Source organism: Anabrus simplex, chromosome 1 (genome assembly GCF_040414725.1).
Source record: "Anabrus simplex isolate iqAnaSimp1 chromosome 1, ASM4041472v1, whole genome shotgun sequence".
NCBI classification, from domain to species: domain Eukaryota; kingdom Metazoa; phylum Arthropoda; class Insecta; order Orthoptera; family Tettigoniidae; genus Anabrus; species Anabrus simplex.
This window is the reverse complement of record NC_090265.1, coordinates 391,387,232-391,411,477: the sequence shown is the minus strand read 5'-3', so window position 1 is coordinate 391,411,477 and position 24,246 is coordinate 391,387,232. Positions and strand designations below refer to the sequence as shown.

General features: G+C 38.4%; 1 protein-coding gene across 1 annotated transcript; it reads left to right on the top strand.

The window, feature by feature from the left end:
- The first annotated feature begins 280 nt into the window (after positions 1 to 280).
- LOC136866474 (uncharacterized) lies at positions 281 to 23,028 on the top strand. The gene is made up of 3 exons (XM_067143469.2): positions 281 to 296; positions 18,136 to 18,333; positions 22,567 to 23,028. The coding sequence occupies exons 1-3, from the start codon at positions 288 to 290 to the stop codon at positions 22,936 to 22,938; spliced, it is 579 nt and encodes a 192-aa protein (XP_066999570.2). The 5' UTR covers positions 281 to 287; the 3' UTR covers positions 22,939 to 23,028.
- The last annotated feature ends 1,218 nt before the right edge of the window (positions 23,029 to 24,246 follow it).

Below are 24,246 nucleotides of genomic sequence, written 5' to 3'. Positions count from 1 at the left end.
CTGCAGTGAAAGAGGGAAAGGACATTGGCAGATTTATTTATAGTTGTTCTAATATACACTGCAGTAATGTATCCTTTTTATTGTTTTGCACATTTTAACATGAACTAATATTACATCTTGGAGTACAATAATTAGTGAGAAGCCTTACGTTGCTGGGTGGCGGGCACGTCACGTGGTTGCGTCCTTGACCATCGGGAACATCCCACGGCGGTACCCGCGCCACCGGAGTAGGTATATAAGAAGCTGAAGAGTGTACCTAACTCACACCTTGCATCTCAGCCGTCACCATGAACACGGTGAGTACTTCCTCACAATGTAAAGACGTGAATACGAGTATTATTGTTGTAGTTATTATAGACCCCCCTTTTTTTTTTTAGGAATAGAGCCATTAAACGTGTGTATTTACGTGTGTAGGAAATGCTTGCTAAATTGTGTTATATTTGTGCCTAGAGGAATGTTTGTATACAAGAACCTCATTTATCTGGCCCTCATTAATCCGGATCTCCGGTTTATCCGGATCGAATATATAAACATTTATTTTTGCTTTCTTTTACGGCGTCGACTCTTATTGAATGTCTTTTCCGCCAAGGATAGTTAAGGACAGGAATTTTAAGTAATTCGGCCACGGTCTATCAAAGGTACCGTCCCGGCTTTCCCCTGGAATTGGGAATGGGAAACCACGGAAAATCATTCCCAGGACGGCCGAGGTGAGATTCGAACCCACGCTCTTCTGAATGCAACGCACTATTAATTCACTGATGGTGAATTCGAAAATGAAACCGAAGCTCCATCAGGAGAAACAATGACTCAAGGAGAGGCAACAATGCAGCTGGACAAACTGATGGCCTATTTAGAATCCTTGACTGAAACCACACCGGCAGAACTGTTCTTAGTAAAACGTCTTCGTGATCGTACTGCGCGCAAACGCTATACAATTGTAAAACAGAAAAAAACTCACAGATTATTTTAGTGCATAAAACAGTCGTAAATGCACGAAAAGTGTTCTTATATTTTTTGTACAATTAAACAAAGGTATTACTGTACAACTTATGTTAATAGATTCTATCACACGTACTGCATTAATTTTTTAGTTTGTTCCGGATTATCCGGATTTTCGATAATCCAGATCAGTTCCGGTCCCACTTAATCCGGATAAACGAGGTTTACGTACCAGAGGGTGACTCATTATATTCCAGTCCTCTATATACCCCATTACGATACAGGTTTATGATTGTCATCGTGAACATGACTAACCTCATTGGACACCATAACAGTGAAATATTTAAATACTTGGTAGAGAAGGAAACCGGAACCCTTGACTCCCAGTCAGAAACCTTTTACTGCAACCATTGCATCCAAGTAGTCAGAGAGAAAAAGGAAATTATGTCCATAATAATAATAATAATAATAATAATAATAATAATAATAATAATAATAATAATAATAATAATGTATGTAGGTTCAGTCTTCAGCCCGAAGGCAGGTTGGATCCTCAACAGCACCACCATTAGCTATCATAGATGTCATAGGCATCACTGAATAGGCGTGCTAGGGAAATGAGGACTGAGGTAGTTTCCCGTTGCTTTCCTCACAACCAGAAGTTGTTGATGTTGTTGTTATTACATATCAGGCTGTCAAGCCCACTAAAATTCATGCACCAACCGACCCTATGAGCAACATTTTCACACCATTCACAGCAGGGACTGGTTGCATAAGGAATGGTATTACGAGCATCACTCATTCCTCAGTCAATTTCATATTGTCAAAGCCAAGGATAAGAATGAGACAGATCAATTAAAGTAACAAAATTGCTCTAGCGCATACCAGAAGATATAGTGCACTGTAAACACTAAGCCTCGCCATCAAAAGGAATAATAATAATAATAATAATAATAATAATAATAATAATAATAATAATAATAATAAATAATAATAATAATAATAATAATAATAATAATAATAATGGCTTGCCAAGGTGAGGCGGTGAAGGCATTCTCGGTTTTCGTAAGGTCATGGCTTCGATTCCCCGCCAAGATATGAAGGCACCATTCAGTTTCTGGAGAGGTACACGGCCTTGAGGTTCTTTCAGCCTAAGAAGATGTGATTACCAGATTAAACCATTAAAGTCCAAATGTTTCTTCCTACATACATGCAGTCTTAATGGAAGCTTGCTATTTGTTTTACGACACACCGATTTAGACAAGTCTTATGGTGGCGATGAAATAGGGCTAAGACTAGGAAGGAAACGACCGTAGCCTTACGGAACATACAGCCCCAGTACTCACGTGGTGTGAAAACGAGAAACAACGGAAAACCATCTTCAGGGCTGTCTCCCGAACGTAAGCCCACAGCCACGTGATCTGAACCGCGTAGCTTACTCGCTCGGCTTTATTGGGAACAAATCACTGTATGATTCAAGTAATATTTAATACAAATAATGTACTTAGCTTGCGTCATATTAGTCCTCCTCAAATTGGTCTGCAGACTATAATATAAGCAATAACCGTTTGACTTACTATACCATGCCTTGGTAGACATTAGTATCAATTTCTAACATTAATAAAGAATGTGTTTTGAGCACATTATTGTTCATATTAGGAGGCAACACTATTCGTATGTTAACATCAAAAAGAAAACTAAGAATATGCATTATCACAAATTTGTGCTGCTGAAAGTGTGGGAGATGTAGAAGAATATTGTAAAGATACAAACATGATGATGAGTTGTTGAATACGTTTCAAATACCATGCTTAAATGAATTTACAAGTTGGATGAAGACACTATCTTAAAAAGAGGACGCTGGGTTTTAATAAGGTAATTACAGGGCGGCAAAGGTGACCGAACACGCAGCTAATCATCACACCGTCCCATTTAGAGCTGAGATTACGAGAGTGGGAAGCCATTACCATCCATTGCTTTATGGGTCTTCAAGTCCTGTACGAACATGACTTATATAATAAATTATACATTATAATGGACATAATTTTAATTGTTGCTTTTTTTTTCTTGCTAGTTGCTTTGCGTCGCACCGACACAGATAGGTCTTATGGCGACGATGGGACAGAGAAGGGATAGGAGTGGGAAGGAAGCGGCCGTGGCCTTAATTAAGGTACAGCCCCAGCATTTGCCTGGTGTGAAAATGGGAAACCACGGAAAACCATTTTCAGGGCTGCCGACAGTGGGGTTCGAACCTACTATCTCCCGAATACTGGATTCTGGCCGCACTTAAGCGACTGCAGCTATCGAGCTCGGTAATTGTTGCTCTTAATAAGTGATGTGACGAGCCGAATAATTCAACTCGTTTAACTGACATCAAGCATGTATTCGAGTCAGCTCGAGTGACATTTTGCTGAATCTGGAGTGAAAGAAATCATTTGCTCGCTCAAGTAGCCTACGAGGTCAGAGATCTAAACCTTAAGAAGAATCCAGTTATTAATTTTCTTTTTTTTTTTTTACAATTTACTGAACATTTTTCACTTAGTGTTGATATATACTTTATAAAATGGATTTTCTTTACAAATAGTTGAGACTTTTTGAAAATAATTGAGAATTATTGTTTGCTTATTTATTTTTATTCAACTGCCAACCAATGTGAATCTAAAATGTATATGATTTCTGGTACTACCAGTACTACCAATAAGATAGCTTACATTTCCATGTAGAGATGGCAAACGAATATCGATATATCGGATATCGATGTTTTGATTTGGAAATATCGATATATCGACCTCGATATTTTGAGGTCCGATATATTGTCGATATCGTTATTTTGTGCCCAATATATCGATATTTCTGTCTAATTTAATACTTTTGAATACGATTTGATTCTATTTCAGACCCTTTCAATATTTCTATGCTACAATTACGAAATTTGAATTTTCATTTCTCACTTCACTTCGGTACATACAGTTATAATATCATAACTCATTCATCGTGCATACCTTGTATGCATAGCTTTACACGTTAGTTAGGCAATACTTGAGCATTATAGCGACCTGTCCCAGCAGAGAGACTGTTTTCAAAGGCCGCTAACACCATCACCGATTAAATGGCAAACTGTTATCCAAGCTGCTTTTTTCTAAATAGCTTACCTAAGAGGTAATGGAAAATCACCTAAGATCATCATCATGCTTTTCAACGAACAATTGGAATTGCAGTGAAGCATATTGAAGCATATTGAAGCATATGTCAAAGTATCCGTCCTACTTCTCAAATGCATAATCTTTTCACTTTTCAGTTCATGAAAAGTTAATGCCAGCTATTTTGCACTTATACAACTGGAGAATGTATAAAACTACTGAAAAAGACCACAAACTGTTTGCACACTTCCACAGTAAGCCGACGAAAAGCGCGCGTACTTGGCCCTTTCATCGACAGCAGCGCTGCAGGTGGCGGAGAACATGTACACCGTGTCTGTTAACATGTGATTCAGAGGGAGTCGTCACACTATTCCTTTCTATTCGTCCTGATATCGGTCTTCAAAATATCGATATATCAGTTTTTTTAAAAAATATTGGTGTTATTATCAACTATTGTAAGTCTAGTTTTACATTTAACGCAATGATTAAAGGATGTAATTTAATTTCGCGTGACTATTTCTAGCCGGGCGCAGCCCTTGTAAGGCAGACCCTCCGATGAGGGTTGGCGACATCTGCCATGTGTAGGTAACTGCGTGTTATTGTGGTGGAGGATAGTGTTATGATTAAAGGATTCATTAGGTTTAATAAGTCTTGACAAAGATCAGAAAAATAGCTTAAAACAATGACGAAGTAACATGACCTTTTCACTACAATGACACATTATAAAAACATTTGCGTACGAAGTACACGTGATAATTATCAGAGCTCTATAAAATAATAAAACATTTTCTTCCCAACTCCTTTCTCAGCACTGCAATTCCAATTGTTCGTTGAAAAGCATGATGATGATCTTAGGTGATTTTCCATTACTACCGCATGTGAATATGCCTACAACTTGCAATGTCCCGGGTTGTAATTCGGGTTACAATAAACATTCGAATGATAAGCGTCATTTTTGTTTCACTCCAAAAGATCCCACTCTGTTCTCAAAGTGGTCGAAGGCTATCCCACGTCAACATCTGCCTTAAAGTGATAGTACCCTTAACATAATTTTTCAGTCAGATTAGAGCCATGGCAAAAGCTGGTTGCCAAAGAGAATGCCAAAATCACAAGTACAGCTCGGGAAAAAAATTACAGTACGCTTACCTTTGATCAGCCACAATTATATTTTTTCTTTTTTTGCTAGTTGCTTTACGTCGCACCGACACAGATAGGTCTTATAGCAACGATAGGATAGGCCTAGGAGTTAGGAAGCGGCCGTGGCCTTAATTAAGGTACAGCCCCAGAATTTGCCTGGTGTGAAAATGGAAAACCACGGAAAACCATCTTCAGGGCTGTCGACAGTGGGATTCGAACCCACTATCTCCCGGATGCAAGCTCACAGCCTTGTGCCGCTAATTGCACGGCCAACTAGCTCGGTCCACCATTATTAAGTTGGGAAGATGAACAAATAGCTCCTTTCACCAGTTCAAAAATTGTCATTCATCAGTTCTGTTGGTATCTTGTTAAACATGCAAGCTAAGTGATAGACTGCACGGCATGTATTGGTATGCAAAACAATACAGAGGACCTAACAAGTCTAGAAGAATATTTTAACACATCCAACTATCTTATTTATCCACCGAGTGAATTATTATTGACGTTTTCTCATGTAGAGGTAGTTGTTGTGAAAAATATTAGTGTACAAGAAACATATGGGGTGAAATATTTCAAGAATGCCTGGATAGTTTACCTTCAATTACTATTTTTTATAGACTTGGGTGCTGTACTGAACATGCTCAGGACTTGGTACCAAAATTAATTTTTCATTACATACGATGCCGATTTTGTTTCCGAACAAAAGAAGTACGGAAAGAAATGCAAGCTCGTACGACCGCGAAACATACCCGGAAAATGTCCAAGGTGTCCAGTTAACTGACTGATGGGGTGAAGTGCTGATGAGATTCATTAATTTGAGCATGTTAATATATAATTTAACTTAAGTAGTTATGTAGGAATTACATATGTATGACATACCGGTACGTAACATCATGTGGGTGCCTGCAGAGTTTTAATGTGTTTATATTACGCAGCATGTACACCAACATTCGAACATGTATTTTTTTTTTTTAAGGTTACAGCTCATAATTGCAACTGAGTTTGATTTTGTGGTGAATTAATGAAGTAGCTCTCTACACACATACCCGTTTGACATATTCGTTAAGACACTGACGAACCAACTTCAGATGTAATGTCATTAAATCATTACTAAATGTAAAATATTTCCTACGAATTTGTCACATATTACTTTCAAAACAAGGAACACTATAATCTTAATTTGCACGAAACACAGATCGCACATAATCACAGTCATCGGTCAGTAAAGAGAATACAAATTCCTGAAATATAACAATAATAAACACACGGTTTTAAATAATGTATTTAAACGACAAATTCCGAATTAATTCACATCAGATCTCATTTAAAATCACATGTTCAAGGACAGCTGATCCCTGTTTACCTACATCAGCGCCGCGTAGTGTAGGAACATATCAAACAGCAGAAGTCGTCACACTATGTACTTCTATTCATCCTGCCTATATTTCAATGACATCGATGTTTTAATACCGATGTATCGATATTTTGAAAAGTTTTGCCATCACTATTTCCATGTCTCGCTCACGCCTCTGTCTGGTCGATTCAGAGTTTCCCAATAGGTGTTACTCGAGCTGAAGTATTCGACTCGTCACTCTTAATGTAAAAGTATTAGATTTTCTCTGAAATTACATATCTTTACGTAAAAGTCCTATTCTCTCCTGTTAAACATATTCTTTTGTCAATTGAAAGTGTTGGCATCCACAAGGAATGAACACCTATCTAACTCTGTCTTATGGTAGATATTTTATGTTTCATCTTCTAGGAAGAGATTTAATTTAGAACGTTATATGATAGCGAAATTAGCTATGACTCTAATATTAGTTGTGAAGACTAAAAAATCAAGACTGTGTGACAGAATTCGAGAACAGAGCTATCTTTCGTAACATACCTAAGTTAACAACCACTTGTTCTAAATCCTCGTAAAACACAATTATCATAGAAAACTTTCAATTATTACGTGTAATAAGCAATATCAATCCTCCTCCAATCATCATCAAAGACATTGCTATACCGTACCTTAATAAAGTAACTAATCTTGGAATCTCCAGCGATGATAACCTGACCTGGAATGAACACGTAACTAATGGATGTAGCAACTTTCATGCAGCTCTATATCCCCTGAAACGTCACAAGAATGCTTTTTTTCAAACCCTTAAATTAAAATGAATCCAAGCATTCCTATTTCCTATGTTAGACTACTGCGATACCGTGCTAGTCAATCTAAATGCTGAACAAGCTTTCAGACTTCAACGAGCACAAAACTCACGCCTTCCAAATGCGACATGACATTCCCAATTTTAAATTCCACTAAATCGAATTCCTACAAACATTCCTTTTTAGTTACTGCATCTAGAATACACTCCCAATAGACATTTGGCACTTGAACTTCTCTATAAATTTAAATCTGCCTGCCGAAAGTTTTTCCTGGGCACATATAAATGAGTTATGTGAGTCGTCGTGTGTATTGGTTTTCTTTTTTATCTATTATGTACTTCAGTCATTATAGTTTATTATTACTCGTTGGCTGAATGGTCAGCTTACCGGCCTTCAGTTCAGAGGGTCCCGGGTTCGATTCCCGGCCGGGTCGGGGATTTTAACCTTCATTGGTTGATTCCAATGGCCCGGGGACTGGGTGTTTGTGCTGTCCCCAACATCCCTGCAACTCACACACCACACATAATACTATCCTCCACCACAATAACACGCAGTTACCTACACATGGCAGATGCCGCCCACCCTCATCGGAGGGTCTGCCTTACAAGGGCTGCAATCGGCCAGAAATAGCCACGCGAAATTATAATTATTACTATTATTATTATTATTATTATTATTATTATTATTATTATTATTATTATTATTATTATTATTATTATATTTCCTCTTTTATTATTAGTATTATCACTCTTACTTCCTTACTTATTTGTAACCTGGTTTTAGCATGTTTACCTGCAGTACTTTTTTGTAGATTTAGTGCCTTCTACATCTTACTTTTATGTTTATATTTTAAATTTATATTATTTAAAGTGTTTAAGTGTAAGAGAAGGCCGTGAGCCGTAACTTTGCCACAAACGTAACTCAGGAATAAATAAATAAATAAATAAATAAATAAATAAATAAATAAATAAATAAATAAATAAATAAATAAATAAATAAATAAATAAATAAATGTGTATCGAATGTATTCCACTGAACAGGAAGGGCTTACTAGAAAACATTGAAAAGACAGAAAGGAAGATCTTGAGGAAGATACTAGGGCCCAGGAAAGTGGGTCAAGAATTTAGACTGCGACCAAATGAGGAACTATACAAAAAGACCGAAAAAATTACAACATCCTTCAAGAAGAGAAGACTCTGCTTCTACGGACACATTAAAAGAATGCCACCAGAGAGAACAGCCAAGCGAATTCTGGAATACATGGAGAACAGGAAGACACAAACTAGCTGGCTTAAAGGGGTCAAGGAGGATATCGAGGAAAATAATATATCACAGCAGGTAGTATAAACAGACAGGAATACAGAAAAATCATCAACAAAATTAAGGGATTCCAAGATCAAAGTAGCAGAAAACGGACCGGCAACAACTGGTCACGAGAACGTAAAGAAGCCCACTCCGAAAGGATGAAGAAGTACTGGGCCGATCGAAAGAGGAAGAACCGTAAATGAATGATGCTTAACGTGGTCCATAGTAGACCCATTCGAAAACAAGAAGAAGAAATAAATAAATAAATAAATAAATAAATGATTTTCTTATAACATTTTACTCTCTTCCAGAATCAACTCAAAATATTACAGTATGATACACAACTTATTGGAAAACTTGACTAAACTCCCTTCCAAACCAGCCATAACTCATAAAGCTAAATGTAAGAGTCGAAACATATCCTCATTCCTATCTTCTCCTTTATCATTTTTCTACCGCCTTTTCCCACCATCTGGTGGAGTTGCGGGTGCGATCTTAGAAGCAGATGTGATTCTGGCCTTATTTTAAGGCCGGATGCCCTTTCTGACGCCATAGCTATATGGCGGGATTCATTCACTATTGCGTATTTCTGTGGTGGTTGGTGGTGTGATGTGTTGTGTGTGAATGAAGAGATGTGTATTAAGACTAACACAAAATTCCCAGTCCTCGAGCCATATGAATTAACTGTACGAGATTAAAATCCTCGACGAGGCGAGGAATAAAACGCTCTGAACCGAAGGCCTCAATGCTGACCACTCGGCCAAAGAGTCGAACACATCACCATCTCTATTCTCTCACAAATATGGAAAACAATGTTTGAAGCTCAAAATAAATTCTTACAGTTAGACTCGAGTGTAGTCCTTGTTTATTTGTTTGTTTGTTTCTTGATATTACCATATAACTGTACTATTTACTTAAGTCTTAAGCATTGCCTAGTAATTCCTGTTAAAATGAAAAGACCCTGTAGCAGGTGCAGCCGATTAAGAACCTTGACCTGCCTAGACGTGTGTTCCACACGTGAAGTGTCACGTGGTCTGTGTCATGACATCCTCACCTGTAATTCCTTCGATCTCTTGATTGGATCCACAGCTTCTCGTATCAGCCAGCTCCTCAATTGTTTTCACAAGAATGAGAGAAGCTCTTTGCATCCCTCAGTTCCGAATTAAAATTAACTTGTTGAATCACGCTACACGACAAGGTAGGGAAAGGGTAACTGTACTTCACATTTAAATCTGGGCACTGTTTGTGCCTAACATGAGTATAAAATTTCTCTAGGTTTTCGTAGACAAGTTCCAGAACAGTGTGGCTACTTTAATTTTAAGCACGTTAGGTCACAAACAATTGCAGATGTTGCAGACTATCAACTACAGAGGTCTGATGACCACAGATGTTCCGATATACTTAAACTGAACACGCAGTCTATCTCTATATATAAGAGGCTAAGTCCGACTGACTGTAATCAACACCCAGCTAAAACTACTTGATATAAAGAAATTAAATTTTGGGGACACTTTTATATTACAATGTAAGTGCTTAATAAGGGAGGATGTTTGGATTTTCCGTCCCTAAGGGGGTGAAAAGAGGGCTGAATTGTTTAAATGAGTATATCTTTATCTCAAACCCTTAACAGTATACATGCGTAGAAACTGGTATTTGGAATCTACATTAAAAATAAACAGGTATTTTTTTTTGTTTTCGGAAAATTCCCTTAAGGGGGTGACCAATGGTGAAAAGGGGGTTGAATAACTTTTATGAGGACACTTATATCTCACAAACTGAAGTTGTTACAGATATGAACATTGGTATTTGGAATCTCCTTAAATATATTGAAACACGTATTTTTTGTTTTAGGAAAATCCACTTAACGAGGAGGGGGGGGGGGGTGAAATGAATTGGCGTATGGCTTTTAGTGCCGGGAGTGTCGAAGGACAAGTTCGGTCTGCCAGAGGCAGGTCTTTTGATCGAGGGTGAAATGATGATAAAGACGACACATACACCCAGGCCCCGTGCAAGCGAAATTAAACAATTATGGTTAAAATTCCCGAAACGTGGGGGTGAACAGGAATTAGGAGGGGGTAATTTTTTAGAATGAGTACATCAATAATATATCTAAAAATTGTAACATGTTACAGACGTGAAAACTGATATTTTCACAAGGATAAGAGAAGCTCTTTGCATCCCTCAGTTCAGAATTAAAATTAACTTGTTGAATCACGCTCAACGACAGGGTAGGGTAAAGATAGAAGCGTATTTTGTCTTCGGAAAATCCACTTAAGGGAAAGTGAAAAAGGGGGTGAATTCTTAATATGGGCATAACTACAATATATCTCAAAAACTTAACATGTTACAGACGTGAAAATTTGTCTGTTCATTGAATATTTTGGAGAAATATTCGTACAGTTATCCGTTTCAGGTGTAATAATGACCATCTGCATGTTTTTTAACTTGTGGTGCAATCCGTTTGTTGATATAACGTACCGTTTAGCAGCACTTAATCTGTAAATGAAGGTGTGCAATATTGTAAACATGTATCTACTTTCGTAAGTCGATCTATATATATTGTATATTCATTGAAGTCGATTTCTGGGAATCTAGAAATGGTGTATATGCCATTATAATTAATACTTTACAAATCGATACTGGCTGTCAGCAGTGGGGGGGGGGGGGGGTATGCTTTTGTAATCAATACTCCCCACATCGACTTTGACTGTCAGTAGGAACGGGGTCCTCCTCTAACTCCTGCGTAACTGGCATTAGTAAGGAGCGCCTACCATTTTAATGAATAATTCCCTTCTCGATTTGACTGACAGAAGGCACGGGAGCATGCAATTTTCTTCAAAACTCTCCTACCCGATAGTGTCTGGAAGTAAGAAAGGGGGCCTGTCATAGTAACGAAAACTTCCCAAATCGATTGTGACCGCAGAGTAGACAAGACAACCTTCTATTATAATGAAAACGTCCCAACTGGATTGTGGATGTCAGTAGGTAAGTGAGCCTGCCATTATCATCATAACTCCGCAATTCGCGCTTTACATTGGAAACAACGTACGGGGACCTCCCCATGCTGTTTCTTCGATAATGCTAAGAGACATGCAATTAAGTCTTATTCACTGGGTGTACAGTAAATTACTTCGTTATCCGTATACAGTATAGAATACCGTAGCCAAGCACGGGTACATTTGCTAGTATATACATAAAATAACATGTCTTGACTGACTGACTGACTGACTGACTGACTGACTGACAGATTCATCATCGCCGAAACAAAACTACGAGGCATAAAGAAATGAAATTTTGGGGCTACATTCATGTTACAGCGAAGGTGCTCATCAAAGAAGGATTTTTGACTATTCCGTCGCTAAGGGGCGTGAAAAGGGGGATGAAGTTTAAAATTAGTATATCTATATTTCAAAACTTAACAGCTTAAAGACGTAAAAATTGGTATTTGGAATCTCATTTTAAAAATGTAAGAAACACCTTTTTTTCGTTAAATCAACGCAAGGGGGTAAAAATAAATGAGAAATGGTTTGAATCCTTTTTACGAGTATTCTTATATCTTAGAAACTGAAATGTTACAGACGTAAAAATTGATTTATCAAATATCCTTTAAGAATAAAGAAATACTTTTATTTCGGAAAATCCTGTTAAGGGGTGAATAAAAGTGGAAAAGTTGGTGAATTTTTAAAATGAGTATATCTCAAAAACTTAACGTGTTACAGACATAAAGGGGCAATTTTTAAAATGAATATATCGCAAAACCTTAACGTATTACAAATGTAAAAATTGGTACTTGGAATCACCTTTAAAAATAAACAAGCACATATTTTTTGTTTTCGCTAAATATACTTAAGGGGGTGGTTGGAAAGAAGTGAAGAAGGGGTTGAATTCTTTTTTGAGGAGCTTACATCTTAAAAATTGAAGATATTACAGGCGTTAAAACTGGTATTTGGAATCTCCTTCAAAAATAAAGAAACACGTATTTTTTTGTATTTGTAAAATACACATAAGGGGAGGGGGTTGAAAAGAATTGAAGAATGAGTTGAATTTATGAGGATACATATATCTCAGAAACTGAAGATGTCATAGACGTGAAAAATTAGTACTTGGAATCTCCTTTGAAAATACATAAATACCTATTCCTTTTGTTTTCGTAACATCCTCTTAATAGGGTAATATAAGTGAAAAAGCTGTTGAATTTTCAAAATGAGCATATCTACAGTATATCTCATAAACTTAACACGTTACAGACGTGAAATTTGTATTTGGAATCTCCTTTAAAAATAAAGAACCACGTATTTATTTTTGTTTTCGACTTGTATAGTTCTGTATCGCATATTCCAGAATTAGCTCTGCCAGTAGTCTGGTCATCTTAGTCTCAAAAGACAATACCACAAACGTAGTTTGCAAGGAGATTCGAGGTTAAAAGAAATCTCAGTTTTTCGGTGAGTTTTTTTTGCTAGTTGTTTTTACGTCGCACCGACACAGATAGGTCTTACGGCGACGATGGGACAGGAAAGGGCTAGGAGTGGGAAGGAAGCCGCCGTGGCCTTAATTAAGGTACAGCCCCAGCATTTGCCTGGTGTGAAAATGGGAAACCACGGAAAACCATTTTCAGGGCTGCCGACAGTGGGGTTCGAACCTACTATCTCCCGAATACTGGATACTGGCCGCACTTAAGCGACTGCAGCTATCGAGCTCGGTCGGTGAGTTTTTATACTTTAGAGATTTTCAGACAATTCCTTAGTGCAGTACGAAGAAACGATTATATTTATCAAATTAAGAAATTCACTTGAGTGAAGCCGCTTGTAACAGCTGGTACCAAATAAATCTACACTTGATGAAATAAAAATAACAGCATCTACTAATGAAGGGACAAACTGCATGAAATACACATTTATCATATTTAAAATCCCACAATGTGTTAAATTTAGTTTGAAAATTAAGCGTATGAAATTATATGAACAACACAAATACCAGATCTGGCCATTTTTGTTTCAGTATTACTTACCTGGTCATTTTCGCAGAATTAAAAGTTGTCAACAATACCTAGTATGATACAGTAGAAAATTTGAAAATATTTCGTTATATTTAACAAATGATGCAAATTATATTTCGTTTCAGTTATTTCAATACTTAAAAAGTAAATATTTAAAATGATGGCGTATTAACTCACTGATCTACTATTACCCCAGCAAATTGAGCTTTAAATAAATAATATCACGAATGTTCCTGTGTGTCTATATTCTGGAATTAATAATGCTGTAGTAGAATTGTAACTTCATTCATTATAATTTAATAATAATTCATTCCATGTAATTTTAATTGCTATGCAGTTTTAGAGAAGAAGGATTATCGAAATTTTGTCCTGCAGGAATTACGTATTGAAAGTCTAAAACACATAGTTGTCCCATTTAAACATCATCAAATGACACCATCTCAGCTGAGTTTGCACTTGCCATCTTGGAAATACAAGCTGACCATCCTAATGAGATGGGTGGTATAAAGAGTGCCATATTATAGTGAAACATTTTCTGATTTGACCTTTATGTCCAACTCAATTCAAAGTTTTTAATTTTATGTACTTACTTAAAGATCATACTTTCGTCATTAAAGGGTTAATTGATAATTACGGCTTATTTGAATTTTACTTACATAATTAACTATTAATATTAATTCCTATGTACTTTCAGCTTTCCGGACGTTTTAAACAGCCACAAACTGTATTTTGATTGTAAACAGAGCAGAAGTATGCCGTCAGTTGTGTAACTAAGAGTTATGGCTTTGAAATGATTTATGACTACTGGGCTCTAAGCGAGTCTTAAATCGCTTCGACTTACTTGTACTAAGCTCCTCTCCTTAATCTTTCCTACCTCTACCGGTGAAATCTAGTTCTCTTCCGACCCTGAGCCTTTCATTTTCTCTTCCTTCTTCCTCCAGTACATTCATTCTTCGAAAATTCGTACCACTTCCTGCCTCTTGATGCTAAGAGAACGTGATAACCACGTAGCCTTGTCATACTGGCAGTCAAAATTAGTATATAAAATGCAATTGGAAAGCTGAAATAAACATGTTAATCGAAAATATCTTTCAACCTATTAGGTCGTGTTACGTACATTTAGTACGTGTAGAAGAAATGTTAAGCAAAGAACATAAGCGGCCAACCGGACAACAGTGGGATCCGAACCTACAACCTCCCGATTTCGTGTCGGTTGCTCTACCAATTGAGCTATGGTGGCCTAAGTCACCTTGTTCTGTTGAAAATGATCTAAGGTACAGGTCTGGCATTACTGCCATCACACTGTAGAGTGCGTTCAAGTGGCCCGTTGTGTTTTTTACGGAAAAGTTACACTTTCCATCTTACATGGATGTCTATTGTACTGAATCGTAGTAGGTATTACGATATTTTTTCTTCTTCTCCTTCTTCATAATCTGTTTACCCACCAGTATTGGGCTTTTCCCTCGGACTCAGCGAGGGATCCCACCTCTACCGCCTCAAGGGCAGTGTCCTGGAGCGTGAGACTTTGGGTCGGGGGATACACCTGGAGAGGATGACCAGTGCCTCGCCCAGGCGGCCTCATATGCTATGCTGAACAGGGGCCTTGGTGCGGGATGGGAAGATTGGAAGGGATAGACAAGGAAGAGGGAAGGAAGCGGCCGTGGCCTTAAGTTAGATTCCATCCCGGCATTTGCCTGGAGGAGAAGTGGGAAACCACGGAAAAACCACTCCAGGATGGCTGAGGTGGGAATCGAATCCACCTCTACTCAGTTGACCTCCCGAGGCTGAGTGGACCCCGTTCCAGCCCTCGTACCACTTTTCAAATTTCGTGGCAGAGCCGGGAATTGAACCCGAGCCTCCGGAGGTGGCACCTAAACACCCTAACCACTACACCACAGAGGCGGACAATTCTCCTCCTCACGTAGATATAAACCCTGTGATTACCGACAATAAACATGATGTATGTTAGTGTAATTGGGAAGAACTTATACAATACCATGGGTCCGTTCTTTTTTGCGTGACCTTTCAATACGTTCAGACCTGTTGATTAATGAACTTGTTCTACTACTTTCAGAAAAAGAAGTGAATTTTCATTACGATTTGAAGAAAATCCAAACAAATATTGTACAATATTGTTTGAAATATGGTATTGTAAAATCTCTGTTATACCATTTTGGTCTAGTTCTCCATTGCAGAGGTTTAGAACCCTTTACTGTAGTAAGGATCAGCAGCAGTTAATACAGTGCATTCATTTTTAGTTTTAAAATCATTTTTGGCTGGCGGGTATAATATTTTAACACCGAGCTTGACAGCTGCAGTCGCTTAAGTGCGGCCAGTATCCAGCATTCGGGAGATAGTGGGTTCGGACCCCACTGTCGGCAGCTCCGAAGATGGTTTTCTGTGGTTTCCAATTTTTACACCAGGCAAATGTTGGGGCTGTACCTTAATTAAGGCCATGGCCGCTTCCTTCCTATTCCTAGGCCTTCCTTATCCCATCGTCGCCATAAGACCTATCTGTGTCGGTGCGATGTTAAGCAAATAGCGATATGAAATACTGCTGGCACCGACATTTGAAGTCGTTTGTAGTGGTTCAACACGATATCCGCAGCTAATTTGATAGGCGTTTTCATTTTCCTGTCGTTTATACCTAAATTTCTGATTTCCTCTCCCAAGTGCATGTCCTTTCTTTTGTTTCAATTGTTTTCACCATCTCATTAAACTGAAATCATAATACGGAATTCTTGTATTTGCTATAACTATCGTAAATTGATCAGCAACAGAGAGCAACTACTATTATTATAATGTTTGGAATCAAACAGTGTCCACCTCTGAGGTGTAGTGGTTAGTGTGGTTAGCTGCTTCCCACGGAGTCCCGGGTTTGATTCCCGGCTCTGCCACGAAATTTGAAAAGTGCTACGAGGGCTAGAACGGGTTCACTCAGCCTCGGGGGTCAACTGAGTAGAGGTAGGTTCGATTCTCACCTCAGTTATCCTGGAAGTGGTTCTCCGTGGTTTCCCACTTCTCCTTCAGGCGAAATGCCGGGAAGGTACGTAACGTATGGCCACGGCCGCTTCCTTCCCTCTTCCTTGTCTATCCCTCCCAATCTTCCCATCCCCCTACAGGGCCCCTGTTCAGCATATCAGGTGAGGCCGCCTGGGCGAGGTACTGGTCCTCCTTCCTAGTCGTATACCCCGACCCAGAGTCTGAAACTCCAGGACACTGCTTTTGAGGCGGTAGAGATGGGATCCCTCGCTGAGTCTGAAGAAAAAACCGACCCTGGAGGGTAAACAGATAAAGAAGAAGAAGAAGAAAATAGTATGGTGGCCACGCGTGTCCGTTTGCTTCAAGTCTGGAAGCACATAAGTGTTGTCTTCTATTTTATTTCGTTCCCATTTGCTGGTACCGATGGTTTTTTATGATATCATACGGGCACAAAAGTCGACTTCAGCGAGCGAACTCATTGCAGTATGTGTCGCCAACTCTCTTTGACCATTTGAATGAAGTCCCACAAGCCCCAAAGTGCAGGCCTCGTACCTCCCTGTAAAATTCAACTGCGGATGGACATAGTTTGATCTCTTGCCAATAGGTGAGGGTGTGCTTGTCCACATAGCGAATATGGTACAATCATTTCACTCAAAGATACGTTTAGAAAAACTTTTTAATTTTTTTTATAAAGTAAAAAATTTGTGGTTATGAGTGTCTCATTTTGTGTATTTTCTTGTAAAGAGGAGATAACAGCCTATATCTGGGGTAAATTTCAGCCGTTGAAACGGTCTTCTTTTCTCAATATATCTGCGAAAGACGGGCAGAACAGGAACCTCCTACAAGCCTATTCAGATTATTATTAAAACATTCTAGGTATTTTGGGCTTGCTGGAGACTTTGTTCAAGTTGGGTTTTAGCGGTCTTAGGGCCAGATGCCTTTCCTGATAACACGTAATTTTGCAGGTGTGAGAATTCCAACCGAGCATCGAACCTCGGTCTTCCGAGTGGAAAGCCAGTAAATTACTACACTGATCACATTTATTATTATTACAATACAGAATATAAATTTACTTTCCTTCTGATGATTGAAGGAAGGAAGGAAGGAAGGAAGGAAGGAAGGAAGGAAGGAAGGAAGCAAGGAAGGAGTGTAACTTCCAAGTGAACCGAATCCGTAAGAGAGAGTTTGAAACTCATCAAGTTGTTTGCGCATTAAGTATCATGTATCTGCAATAAGGTTGCATTTAAGAATTAGTAGGTTTGAAACTCTTTGTTGGTATTTGCTGTGGTTTCTCATTTTGCACGTGACATATGCAAGACTATTTAAATTAAGATCTCGTCCGTAACCTTCCCCATCCTAGCGTCCCCGAATGAAAGATAATATGTTAAACACTATAAAACATCAAAACCTCTGCAATGGATGTCATTGTTCCCCTTTGTTGATGTAATGAGTTGTTAACACAGCTTTTCTTGTTTTTGCTAGTTTGCTGCTCTTGTCTTGTTGGTCGGCGCCGCCAATGCTGCTAGCGTCTTCCCTGTTGACTCGTCCGTAGTTCATTCTACTCGCTCCGGAGACAGTTTCTCCTACAGCATCCAGCAGAGCAGAGCGGCGGTGCCAGTGACGTCACAACAGTTTGTACCACTGGTCTACGACAGCATCGTCCCTATCGGCCAACACCAGGTAAGGTGAAGTTAAAGATTTAAATACCTGCCCTTTCGGTGAGAATCCGCTCTGTTGAGAAGAAGGAGTACTAGGTAAAAAAAAAATACTAATCGTTCATGGAATTCTCTTAAAGCAGAGCAAGAAAAAGGTAGGTTAAAATAAATTACCTACATGTTTTGATCATGCATGTTTTTTTTCGAAATTTAGACTATGACATTAGTACTGGCGTAAGCGGGAAAATGTCACCTTTTCAAGGTAGCGTAGGCAATGTTGATTTGTTTATGATGGTAAATAGAGTGTTTATTTCTTATTGCCGATTGGCGCTCTTAACCAACAAGTTATGTTTTGTACTCGTTTTGTGTTATATTATTTTATCATTATATGCGCACCTTTGTATTGTCAGCCTGCGTCAAGTGTTTTTTGTTTTGTTTATTCTATTCCATGTGTTTATACGTACTATTCATAATCAGTTTACTATTGGTTTTTGTCCACAGTCATTGATTGAAGTTACTTCTAGATTAGTTTGGTTTACGATGGATAGGATAGGATAGGATAGGATAGGATAGGATAGGATAGGATAGGATAGGATAGGATAGGATAGGATAGGATAGGATAGGATAGAAGTGTGTGTGTTTTCACCTGTTGATTTAGTGTTAAAACATAGTGAAATGAGGACAGGGACATGCAAATATGTAACAGAATTTCCAACGAGGGATTACCTCAAGAACTTAAAAGGCATGTCAACGACATTCTAAGTAGAAGCTACGGAAGCACGAAATGTGCAGGAGTACGCTCACACCAAGATAGAATCTCAACCCACCCTAGGAAAGAACCGTACGTGTGTCACTAATGTAACAATACGTTTTCGCGAATTGTTGATCTCGAAAGATACAATTGCATTCACTCGGAGGGGAGACTACGCAAGTGTACAACATGCAGTAATATGTTCTCACGAAACAAACTAGGAAATAACTCGCATAATAATGTTCCTCAGGACTTGCTCACCTATGAGTTAAACTGAGCACTGTCCCTGCATTGCAGGAGGCCATAGCCCTTAGGGGATTCACAATTTATTTATTTATTTATTTATTTATTTATTTATTTGAAAATACTTCAGTAAAGGTTAATCACTTATATCTAGCCGTGGTGTTCCTCTCTCCGAAGTGTGGGGCGTGAAATGATTGTAACTGCCCGTGATGATTTTGAGAGGGAAGATGAGAAAATAAAATAAGCTGGCAAACTATTCATTCCTTTCAGTCGCGTACAGAAGCGTACTGCGGCTGTTCTTGGGGTTAGTATAAAGTGCGGTCTGGAAGGTGACTATGAAGAGAAATTCTCTTCTCTTTAGGGATCGGATTTTCATTTATCCATCCCATAAATGAAGAGACCGCGCTGCGAACCACTCACGAATCTTAACTCTTTCAAAGAAGATACTATTCGTCAACAGTACCTTACAGGAGAACAGCCTGCAGTAAATAAATTAATTGTATCACTGAGAAAGTTCTATTTTTTCACAGGTTACTGCAACTCCTCCATAAAGCGACATGATAGTTTCCAGTATATAAACGGTCGGAAACTGCTGCTCGAAGGTGGGCATAATGTAACCCTGCGTAGTGAAATTTTGAATAAGATAAGAACTAAGAACTTAAGCCAGATCGTATGGTTGGATGATACTTGGGTAAATTCGGTTACAGTAGAACTAAAGGTTGGACTGATGACGCTACGCAGGCTACCATGTGGAAAGGGAGGTAGAATTATAGTAATACATGCGGAGTCAGCCTCGGGGTACGTTAATGGGGCATTTGGGCTTCTTCAGATCGAAGAAGGCCAGAGGTAATGACGAAGAAATGGATCATGAAAGAATCTAATTGTTCGAGAAACAATTTGTTACCAACATTCCACCTTCCAGATTGGCAAATCACATAGTACAGTGACAATTTGTGTAATTGTTCCTATCTTTGTATGATGAAATCTGAATGCAGTAAACAATATTTGTTTCCCTTAATTAATATCAAGGACTAGAAAATGAACGAAATAATTTACCAAAGAACAAATCTGCATGTTCCACTATTTGTAATTCGTATTACAGATTTGCCAAAGTACTACTTATTTGTAAAATGAACTACATTATGCTTCATATAAAGCATCATTATACTTGGAAATAATGTTTGTGCTGAGTGGAGGTAGATAACATACGTGTGCTATCAAGAAATTTCTATTGAATGCTATCTCAAAAGGACTCGAAATGGATGATTGTGTATTTTGACTGCATTTTAATATACTTGTATACGAACGTTGATTAATAAATATTCTGCTGATTTAATATATGATAGGCTCGTATAAGTATCCTTATTAAGAAAAACAAGAATTTACAAATTGCTAGAGTGTGAACTGGTAAGAAGGTAAACGAGGGAACATGGAAAACAATCTCACATGTGATCGGCTATCCTGAAATAAACTAGGGAAGTCCAGAGACGATCTTTGGCTGATTAGGAACAGGCAGGGTGGAAAGTACTAAATAATTTATAATTAAGGGATAAATATAATTTTATATACAGTGAAGCTGATATCTCAATCGTAGGTCACCTTTCACTTCAAATATCACTAATCTGTAAGAAGAAAAGAAAGCGTAGATTTCAGCATACAAAGAAGTATCCATGATGAGGATGTAATTGTTGGTCTAACATTATATGGAGTTACGAGATTAGAATCAACGTGTTGTAATATGATGAGGATCAATATTATATCGGACCAATCAACGGGCGTTATATAGGGCCTATGTGTTTTCTTCACTTGCTTATTTACCAATTCGTACTACCTACTAGTTTAATTATTTATTCCACCGAGCGGAGTTGTTCCTCGTGCTAACGCGCTGTAACTATGGAGCCAAGCTGTGCATTCGGGAGATGCGTATGTTCGAACCCTACCGTCGGCTGTCCTGAGATTTATTTACTGTGATTTCCATGCAAATGCCGGGACACTTCCAATTCATAGGCCACAGCTGATTCCTTCCGCCTCCTTACCCAATTTTATTCATCATCATTCATTTGATCTTCATTAGCTCCTCAAAAGAGGTTGACGTCAGGAAGGGAATCCGGCCGTAAAACATGCCATATAAATTAATCTCACCGTATCAAGAAAGGGGGCTAAGAGGTAGACAAGCAAACACTTTTAATTTATTTCTTATATATTGCATTACTTATATTTATGTCTTTATTTATCTATACCAACTGTATGGCGAATTAAATTAGACGCTTGTTTTTCTATGATGAAGGTTGTAGAAAAGAATAGCCATTTGAGTTTAAATGTGAAATACCATGCCAGTTGATTCAATGGTACGATAAATAATCTTTTCTTTTAGGGCAATCTTCCAACACTCTTATGTCTTTTAAGAATTATGGCAATAGAAATGTCGTAAAATACGTAACACTTTCTTTTTTCTTCTTGTTTCCGAATTTGGCCAACTGTGGACCACGTGAAACAATGGTTTCTGGCCAGTCTTCTTTTTTTCTATTCCCAGAACTTCTTCATTCGTTCACTCCTTATTTTTCTGCTTCTCAGATATTACAATTTTGGGCCTGTTCTTCCTCTGCTCTTCATGGAATTTGTGGTCGTCTACTCGAGCTCTGAACTTCTTTCTGTTGAGGATCAATTCTGGTGTTATTTTAATTTCTTCTGCGTCCTTCTTAACCTCCTCCATCCATTTCATTGTCCTTCTCAATCCAATTATATATTAAATTTATTTTAGTCAGGCTATTGTCATTCATCCTGACGAGATGTCCGTAAAATTTCAGTCTTCGTTTTCGCATTGTGTCCGTGATCTTTTCGGAATAATTGTAGAAATCCTAATTTGTCCTTTTCCTCCATGTTCCATCCGTCGTTTTCTGAGGTCCAGGAATTTTCCTTAGAATTTTCCTTAGAATTTTCCTTTCCTTCTTTTTGATTCCTTTCAGTTCTCCTTTTTTTAATATAAGATAAAGCATTCTGAACCTTACAGCCCCTCTGGTTTTACAACAACAACTCTTTCACGTTAGTTCTGTCATTTTATTGTATTAATATCTTTAATTAGTTACCAACTCATTGCCACTGAAAAGGACATCACAGTTTAGACGTATTTCTACTAAATCGGAATCATTCGATTTCTAGCGCACATTGAAACAGATATTTAATAAAAATTACAACTAATTTAGAAGTGGATGAATATTTTGAAGTAACTTGTATAATCTTATTTTAATGCTGGTCTGTCGCCAGGTGGTTCTAAAGGACAACAAGAAGAACGTCAAAGACATCAACGAAGGTATCGTTTACATCAACGGCCAACAGGTAGAGCTCAAGGAGGGCCAGCACATTAAGCCTATCATCTTGAAGGGAGGGCAGCAGATCAAGCCGGTGCAGAAACCTGGAGTCGTCTACCCTTTCTACCCCGGTGGTGTTCTCGTTAAGGATGGTGAGCCCGGCAAAGAGGAAGAGATCGTGTTTCTTACATACCCCAGCAACGTGATCCCCATCGGACAGCCAGCTCCTGGTGCAAGTAACATCTACGGAAATCCTGCTCTGTATCCCAACTATGCGTTTGGCTTCCCTTACAACCCACTCACCTACAACCTCATTAACAAGGCATGAGGAGTAACTCATCCCAGTGTCCAGCCTCGCCTCATGTCGACCTCGCTTTATGTGCAAATGTGTGTGTGTGAATATTTGTAATAAATACCTGGTTTTTCACCACTTTTCGGTCTGTGTTTTAATGTATCCCCATATCTGTATCAAGTCAGCAGAAGAAAACAAGCGCAAGAAGGCTGTCAATGAAGGGAATGGAGTGTGTATTGTTGTGTATTTAGCTAGTGAAAGGTAATTTCATTGCGGATGGGGAAGAACTTGAGTTCTCTGGTCATTTTTATGTGTTTTATTCCGTGGCTGTTTATCATGCTGTCTTTGGACAAGGGGTTTCCAGGACCGTTTTCTGGCCGGATCGGAGATTTTAGCCTTCATTTGTTAATTCGTCTGGCTTGAGAACTGGATGGTTGTGCCATATTCAACATCAGATTTCATCCTAGGTACGACCCCATTCTCATGGATGCGCAGATCCCCCATTGGTGTCAACTCGAATGACCTGCATTAGAAAGTCTTCAGAGGCCACATGTCATTATTTTTCTCGTCCTTCAGTACTTCTGTGTATCGTGAAGATCCTGACTCCTTTGAGTTCAAATTATTACCGGTGAATTCAACAAGAAGTATGTGGAAAGTGTTGGAAAAATATAAACCATCTGGTTGCTGAAACTTAAAAATGTCTACGGTAAGTTAGTTATCGGTTTCCTACTGGCAGTGAAGCTACACTTTTAAATACATAATTAGTAAGCAAATGTCTGAAAATTATGTGAATTATTAAACTAATTGGGCAGTAGAGCCTCTCTCCTTATGATAGAGACTGAAGATAATTACGCGACGCAAGTATCTAAGCAAGTGGGTTGAGAGAACTTACCTTCCTTCTTAGATCACTCCTCACTGCGATCCTCCTAGCCAGTGCCGGATTAAGGTGTTTGGGGGCGCTGGGCTATTTAAAAATGTGGGGCCCCTTCTTCGTAACAACACATAAGACTACCATACTGAAGTCGTTATAGAACTACTTCCACTTAAATTGATGAATAGGGAAGTGTTGAAATAGACTACAATTTTTCTCTATTTTTCATGTTAAAATTTCATAATGCCAAAACATCTTTTACATTTGTCTCATCATCACTATCAAATCGACATACAAAACAGTACTTACGTGTTTTGGCACCTCTAGGATATTTTCTATCCATTTTACAAGAACATTACAGTTGTAACTTACGAATGGTTCAATAATCAGAGGTGAACTGGAAGTTCTCTTCCTGATGCAAAGGTATAGTATAGCATGCGCATTCCACCGTGCTTTCCCTGTCCCCTCCCGCT

Coding starts and splice junctions, on each gene's coding strand:
- LOC136866474 (XM_067143469.2), top strand. Junction 18,334..22,566: donor TCCCTATCGGCCAACACCAG/GTAAGGTGAAGT, acceptor GTCTGTCGCCAG/GTGGTTCTAAAGGACAACAA.